Source organism: Myotis daubentonii, chromosome 1 (assembly GCF_963259705.1).
Source record: "Myotis daubentonii chromosome 1, mMyoDau2.1, whole genome shotgun sequence".
Taxonomy (NCBI): Eukaryota; Metazoa; Chordata; class Mammalia; order Chiroptera; family Vespertilionidae; genus Myotis; species Myotis daubentonii.
This window is the reverse complement of record NC_081840.1, coordinates 206,849,364-206,857,259: the sequence shown is the minus strand read 5'-3', so window position 1 is coordinate 206,857,259 and position 7,896 is coordinate 206,849,364. Positions and strand designations below refer to the sequence as shown.

Sequence of the window (7,896 nt, the reverse complement as noted above, 5' to 3'; positions counted from 1 at the left end):
TTTTCAACAGTCCCTGTTGGCTTCGAAGTTCAAGTCTTTCATTTCCTTGCCCTTACTTATTTTCTGTTTCATTGCATGCCGCTTTCTTGCACTTGTCCTGTTAAAGAGCCCACCAGAGCTATTTAATATTTAACGGCTGGGATCGTTTTGCAGGTTTTAGTTTAAAGGTAACCATAGCACACACACACACACACACACATACACATTCATTATTAATAGCCGAGATGCACTGTAAGTTCTTGGGAATCTCCTTTCCTTTCGATGTGAGTTTCATATGAGTGCTGCTGTCACCAGAATTACGTCCTGATATCGTTATGTGGCAGGTGGACTCATGCAGGGTCGGGGCGTCGGGAATGATGTGACCTGTTGTGTGGGTGGCTGTTGATCATGCTCAAAAGGGAGATGAAGCCGGAGAGTGACAGGCCACGGAAAGTCCGGTTTCGGATCGCATCGTCCCACAGCGGGCGAGTTCTGAAGGAGGTGTATGAAGATGGGCAACCGTCAGGCTCCCTGGACTCCGAATGTGCCAGTCTCTGCGGCATCGATGGACTAAGTGAGTCTGATGGACAGCAAAATGGCCACATAGGATCAGAAAGTGACGAGCACGAGAACGACCAGGATAACTTGCTGGTGTTAGCGAGGGCCGCCAGCGAGAAGAGTTTTGGTACCAGAAGGGTCAACATTTTAAGCAAAAATGGCACAGTCAGAGGCGTCAAATACAAAGTGAGTGCCGGCCAAGCTCTGTTTAACAATTTGACCAAAGTATTGCAGGTAAGTCGTTGCCCTTCGCTCCTCCTGAACTTGCTCCCGGCTCACCATCTCCACACCCCTCTGCGCTCCAGTTTAAAGCCTCTTATTCATGGCTCCTACATACTTCATGAGCCACTTTCCCATCTAAGATATTGTCTCTACAGCCACTGATTCAAAACGGGGTTATTACGTTAGCGAACTAGATTGACTTCTCAAAGCCAAGTTTCTACCAGTGAAGGGGTCTTTTCTTCCAGTGTGTAATGACTAAAACAACATATTTATTTCTTAACCAAGAAAAAAAATGACACACTATAGTGTTCAAAGCATCTGAGCAAAACTTAGAAGTTAATTTCTGGTTTATCACCCTTAAGACACCGGCTTGGTGTTTATCATTACTTGTGTAGGTATTTAAACCAGAAAAAGACTGAGTGCTGCACTCAGGGGGGATGGATTCAGTTGGCTGTTGTAAAGAGAGGAAGGCTAACTCTGCCTCTCTCATTCCTGAGGAGGTTGCAGGCTCATCGGAGTTGCATTTCTCCAATAATTTGCTCTCTAGAACTCTGAGAACGGCACTTACAGAATTTATTCTTCTATAAAAGTACAGACTGAGATACAGATTTTATAGTAAAGAATCTCCCTTAAAATGTGATAGATTCTGCACAGTGATGTAGGACTGTGGTATTCAGATCCTGGGCCCGTGGCAATGATCTAATGTTAAGACAGTTTTTGGAATTGCCGGGAAACATCGGTAAAAATAGGGATCAGATTCAGGAATGAAATTCATTGTCACTATCATTAAGGTAGCAAACCAATATTTTTCATTGTAATACCATTTTATATTATTCTCAGTATTTAAATAAAATGATATCTTGTGAATTATTTAATGCCTGACATTATATAAAGCTGCTAGAGAAAGGATTTTTAAAAAGGTACTTGACTATTTTTTTTTATTTCAAAGGAAGTATTTAGAAAGATTACAAATAAGTACCTTAAATCTTCAAAACCTACAAGAGAACAAATATTCCTCCTATGGCTTTATTTTGATGGTGCTATAAATTTGCAAATAGGAAATGGGAAAAAAAATTCCAAGTAAATTTTAGTACTAGATTAGCTTATAAAATTTACATATATATTTTTCTATGCATAATTCCATTGCCCTTTTGGGGGGAGAAAGAAATGAAACTGTCAGTTTTTAATACTTTAACCACATTCCAATATACTTTAAGAAGAAAATAGTGGTTACTAGCAGAGGTCTCTCAAAGTCTTTGATATTGAATCAGTCCCTCTTCCCTCCCCCCCAGCCTAGTCCTTCTTTCTTTATAATGTGGGTAATCAGCATATTGTAGGTATTCACAAATGTTGGCCATCAGCATCAGTTTCACCATCATCACTATCATCATCGCCACAGAATATTCTCTGGTCTCTCCAGGACAAAACATAAGTTAAAGGCGTTCCTACCTTGAATCAGGGCTGCCAGTTGCACTATTTCAAGGGCTCCATTCACCTAATTGTCTGGGTGAACAGCACCCCCTGGAGTTGTGCAATAGAACCTACACAGCATTAGGTAGAGAGCTGACTTGGATACTTGCTGCTTGCTAAGGGGTGTGTCATAAGTGGTGATAAGTGTCTTAGGCATATGTCTTAGAATGATTGTTTCCACATGCATTCCACAATGCAATAGCAGAGAAGTTCTAGGGGCTAAAAGCAGAGGTTACATTTCAATTCTTCCCATACTTGGGTTATGGGACCAGATGGGATTCTTCCTTGGATCTCTTTATATTTTCCATATCCCGTGGAAAGTAAGCAGCAAACTTAGCTACATGCAATTGTAACAGCAATTTCGTAGCAAAGAAAAAGTGAGGACTTGACTAAGGTTCCAGTGCACAGTCTTACTGAAGCAAGGAACTGTGATTGGAGAAACAGTCAGCTCTTTCTTCCTGTTTTCAGTTATGAAATCTTGAAGCACTCAACTTGAAACCTGAGAGGAAACTCTAAATATAACTAAAATCTTTCAAAAACCCTATAAATCACTTTGCTTCCTCTCTATTAGTTTACCATTCTGTTATTCCTATCTCATTAAATACTGGCATGCACTGTGTAAAAATTTTAACTGTGCAGAGTCTAGTCATTGAAATCATTTGCTTAAAACATGTTTACTTCTTAGCAGCACTTACTTAAAATGTCGTCTATGAAAGAGTTATTAGAACAAATTTCCATTTGATTTATCAATTAGTTTTCTTTATAGGATTCTGAGCAATTGAGGATGTACAATCTTAAACAAGGTTGCTGCGGGTAGTGATGGATCAGAAGGCGTAGAGAAAAAAGGTCACTTGGATTCTCAGGGGAGTCTTATAGCAGGTGGATTTTTGGTTCTTTGGTGACTTGCTCAAGGACCTCCAGCCGGTCTACATTGTAGCTCTTCAGATCCAGATGTTTGACTTTTCTAGCTCTCATAGAGATGACAAAAATTTAATGCTCAGGGGAGATCAGTTTGGAAATCTGAAAACCTAGAATCTAATAGAGGCCTGGAAGTATGCATTTATTGGAAGCTCTTCAGGTTGTTCTTACATACATTAAAGCTTGAGAATCATTGACCTAGAGTGTAAAAGGGAAATCCATCCAGTTTCCTAAAGTTAAACATATTCCATAATGTTTTTTATGTCTTCAATATTTAATGAGGAGAACAAAGAAGATATAGGTTGATCTATGATTTGTTAGATTATAAGGGGGGGTCTTTCCTGAGTCAAAGATGAATAAAGATATCCTGACAGACATGTTTCCTATGAGTATGCTAACATACCAATTAGTTGGTTCAGGAGCAGGCCTAGAAATCTTAACAGTACACTCTGATATAGGCCTAATGTTTTGGTTATTTTTAAGACATTCTGCTATAAGGATATTTTTACCTAGATAAATGATTCTATTCCTCATTAATGGAATATTTTAGAAAGAAATTATTATTTTTAATTTTTAAAAGAAGTCACTGTGTTACGCTAGTGCAACATAAATTACAGAACCACTGTATAGATCATAGCTCTCATCACTCAGTTTGCATGATTGGATTTGAACTATACCTTGTTCTTAGCAGCAACATATTTCCAAAATCTCTTAGGATGGGTCAGTGATTCAGATAATTAAGGTAATTAATTTTTCTAACTTATGCTTACAGGATTAAATTTCAGACAGTAATTAAATTTCAGACAGTAAGCTTATCTTGACCTTATCCTTAAACTTGTATACTTCATTGGATACTCCATTAGAATCTTCTATTGTAATTTTCATAATATCATTTCCCTCTTTTTCTACAAATTTAAAGTTGTATAGAGAAAAATAGATACAAAGAAGGAAAATCATTACACCACATATTATAATTTGGCAGCTCCTTCTAAGAACTCAACTATGTATATACATGCACATCTGTGGTTAGTGTGCTTATATTTATGAGTACTCTAATAATATTTCAAGACAAATAAAATAAGAGTACTATTGAATTTGCTGAATGAGTTGCATTTTGCAGAAGGTTTCCACATACATAATTTTGCTTCAGTATACCCAAAATTTTGTGAAATAAGCAAGAAAATTATTATTATTATTATGCAATTTTTAGATAATTGAGTGTCAGAGAAATCAAGCATCTGGCCCAAAGCTAGTAACATAAGAACTATGCCTTTCTCTGTTTTAGCTATGTACATTTTACAAAATATAATGCCATGTGCAAAAACTCCCAACTTTACCTTTTGAAGTGTTATAATTACAAATATGAAGATTTATAAGACTAAGTCATGTTATGGTTTAATCTGGTCTTTTGAAAGGTCAACATTTGGTTATAAGGTTTTAAAATCTATTACTTAATTATATTCAGTCTTCAGCCAGGGAAGGTTTTTCTGTAAAATTTAATCACCTCCATTCATTTTAAAATTGTATTTTTTAAATGTATCAAAACTTATGATGTCTATCACATCATTTGATTAAATTACCATGAAGTTACAAAGGTCACCTTTGGAACAGGATGCCTTAATTATTTCAGTAAAGACTGTGCTCAGTGTTGTTCACTGACTTTAGGATGGATAATATTAACAGAGCCATACTTATTATCTGTCTCTGGCTCACTGACTCTAGCTTTGTTAATAGAATATTACTCCAGTGAAAACAAGGTGATACTCTTGATGACTCCTTGGTCTCAGTGGTTTATTTGGGCCACTTTGGAAAAGCAACAACAACAAAATTAACACTGATTAAGTGTTTGCTGAATGTCAGGCACTGTTCTTATTACGTATGAGCATTGGCGTCTTTATTTTTCACAACTTTATGACATAGTGTTATCACTAATCTATTAATAATTTTAGCTTCTTCTCTGTGTATGAAACATTAAATTGTTGGATTAAAAGGTTATTTTTTGAAAGCAGAATATAATAAATAAGTACCCACTATCAAAATAAGCACCCACTAATGGAAATATTGCCTTTTAGCTATCAGGGAGTAGAAAGAAACTCTAGAACTTTTAATACAATTCCAAACAGTACAAGAAACTACATTAAGCATTCAGGTGACTTGTAATTCAAGAAACAGGAAAAAAAGAAGCCCCCATATGCGTTGGTACTACTGATATATTTTTATGTGCAATTAAAGACTTGCAAACCAATATTCTTTAAAATCCTGTGACCACCTTCCACTTACTGTCTCTTTGCTATTCTTAGTCACAACATTTGACACTGATACTGATTAAGATCAATAAATTCTTTCTTTGAATTATGAATTAAGTGAAATTCTCTAAGACAGTGGTTATTTTGTTCTTTTCCATCTCTTTTGGCTTTGGAAATTTCCCATCTTGGATAAGAATAGAGTTGGCATCATGAAGCATTAGTAGCTTGCTCCATTCAATCCTTTCTGCTTCAATATTTTTTTCAGTCATTCATTTAATAGCCATTTACTGCTGATCTATTATGGAGCAAGCACTATGCTACATAACTTGAGGGATGAAAACCAATTCTTGCCTTCATGGAATATTCAGTAGTGTATTGTGAGTGGGTGTGTAAAGCGATTCAGGGAAGAATTCAGGTATGAAACTCACTTTTGTTTCTTATTGCCATAGGACTCTCCTCTGTTTTCATGTTGGCTTAACATAGCCTCTGCATTTCTCCAATGATTATATTTTTCTCCTTTTAGCCTTTCTCTGATTAGACTATAATTTTATTGCATCTCTTTCCTCAGCTTCTCTTGCTTTCTAATCTAGTTGTCTCCAGGCCCAATAACTGTAATTAGTGACTCTTATCTTGATCCTACAAGTCTCCAGAAGTCTGTAATGATGACTCTGACCATGAGCACTGAAGTATCCATGTTCTATGAATCTTACTCAAACTTTCTCTCTTTAGTTCCTTGAATATCTTGTTGGAATATCTCTTATTCTCCTATGTTCATTAGAACCCTTGTGTCATCATGACATTTTAATTTATGGGAGCTTGGTTTTAATTGTTTGACGCTCTGAATCTATCTGAATTCTGTCTTTAGACTAACATGCTGAGCAAAACTACAGGTTCCACAGATAACTTGGAACTGCTTAATGAACTCATGCTGGCAACCCGTGGGTACCACATAATTAGGGAATTATCTTTAAAAGCCATATAACTGCAGAACTATACAGACATCCTTTGGGTGGCCTGGTCATGCTTGCAGAGTTTCTCATATTTTCTCTAAAATTCAATATTGTGAATGTTGTATAAGCACAATATAAACATTTAATAGTCTTGAATTGACACACTATATAACTATATCAGTCCCTCAACCATTATTGCTTGGGAGGAATTTAAAAATTATAATCAGAATAAAATATCATAAAGAAATTTTTGGTTATGGAAATTATATTTATGATCTTTTTGCTCAATTTCATTTTTCTAACAATTCATTATCTTAGCTAATTGCTGGAAAATTATTTGTGTCTTAGAATATTTCATTAGGAGGGAAGAAATAGATGTACATTTTTTCATAAAACTCTCCCACGCAGTTAATATATCAAATTGTGGGAGCAGTCCTTATTTTATTGATTCCTAAACAATAAAATTAGGTCATGAAAGAAGTTGCTCTTTTTCTGAATCTTTTATGTAACTAGTGGTATGGAATTAAAGATCTCTTTTATTATTTCTTGCTTGTAGATAGACAGCAGGCTGACAGCTGGAGTGGGGGCATTGGGGTGGAGGTATTGAGCAAAAAAGAAAAAAAAAGAGAAAGAACTCAGGAAACAGACAATAGCATGGTGATTGCTGGAGGGAAATGGGGTGGGTGGAGGTGGAGGAGGGTATGGGGGAATAAATGGTGATGGACGGTGAACACACAATACAGTGTGCAGATAATGTGTGATGGAATTGTGCACCTAAAACCTGGTGAATCCATCATCATTGCTGCCCTTTCAGCCCTGTGATACTGCAGGCAGCCCCTGAGGCCTATCACATAAATCCTTTCCCAGTATGCCCAACTTCTACTTCTTCTGACTCTTGGAATTACCCAACCTCATTGCTTTATGCCCCGCTCTTTAAAGCATAGCTATATTCATTACTCCCAGGGGCAAAAGAAGACCCATGTTTCTAGGAACCAAACCCACTTTCTATGTGAGAGAAAGAAGAGACAAGTGTCCTAATCCTCTACTAGTCTCTTAAAAGATTTTGGTGCTTATTTTCTTCCACTAATGGGTCAAGGTACTGTTCTCTGGGGGCAGATGACCTGGTTTCAGAAGCAGAGTCTGCTGTGTCCTAGTTGGGCATTCTGGGAAAATCTACTTCTGTAAATGCCAGTTTTCTTCATCGGGAAAGTGGGGATAATGATAGTGACTATTTCCTATGAACTAAATGAACTGTCATGGATAAAGCATTTTGCACAGTGCCTGGAACATGGTAAGGGCTCAGTGAATACTGTTACTATTTTTATTACCTATCCCTCAAACAAATTTTGAATTAATTCTTGCTAAGAACTCTGTTAGGCAATGCCTATGAAAATATGAATAAGGCATCATTCCTGTCCCCAGAGAAACTAAATTCCTTCTTATGGGGGAAACAAACACACAGTTACTGTAAAATGTAAGCACTCAGGAGCTTCCTGGGGGACAGAGGCGGGACTCAAGTCCCAATTCTGTACATCTTATAGAGATTCTGCTCC

General features: G+C 36.8%; 1 protein-coding gene across 1 annotated transcript in view; it reads left to right on the top strand.

Annotated features, from left to right (window-relative positions):
• Nucleotides 1–387: 387 nt before the first annotated feature.
• GRXCR1 (glutaredoxin and cysteine rich domain containing 1) overlaps nt 388–7,896 on the top strand; it is a 94,239-nt gene continuing 86,730 nt past the window's right edge. The window contains exon 1 of the mRNA XM_059682660.1: nt 388–771. Within this exon, the coding sequence (XP_059538643.1) occupies nt 388–771 (384 nt within the window). The remainder of the gene's footprint in view (nt 772–7,896) is intronic.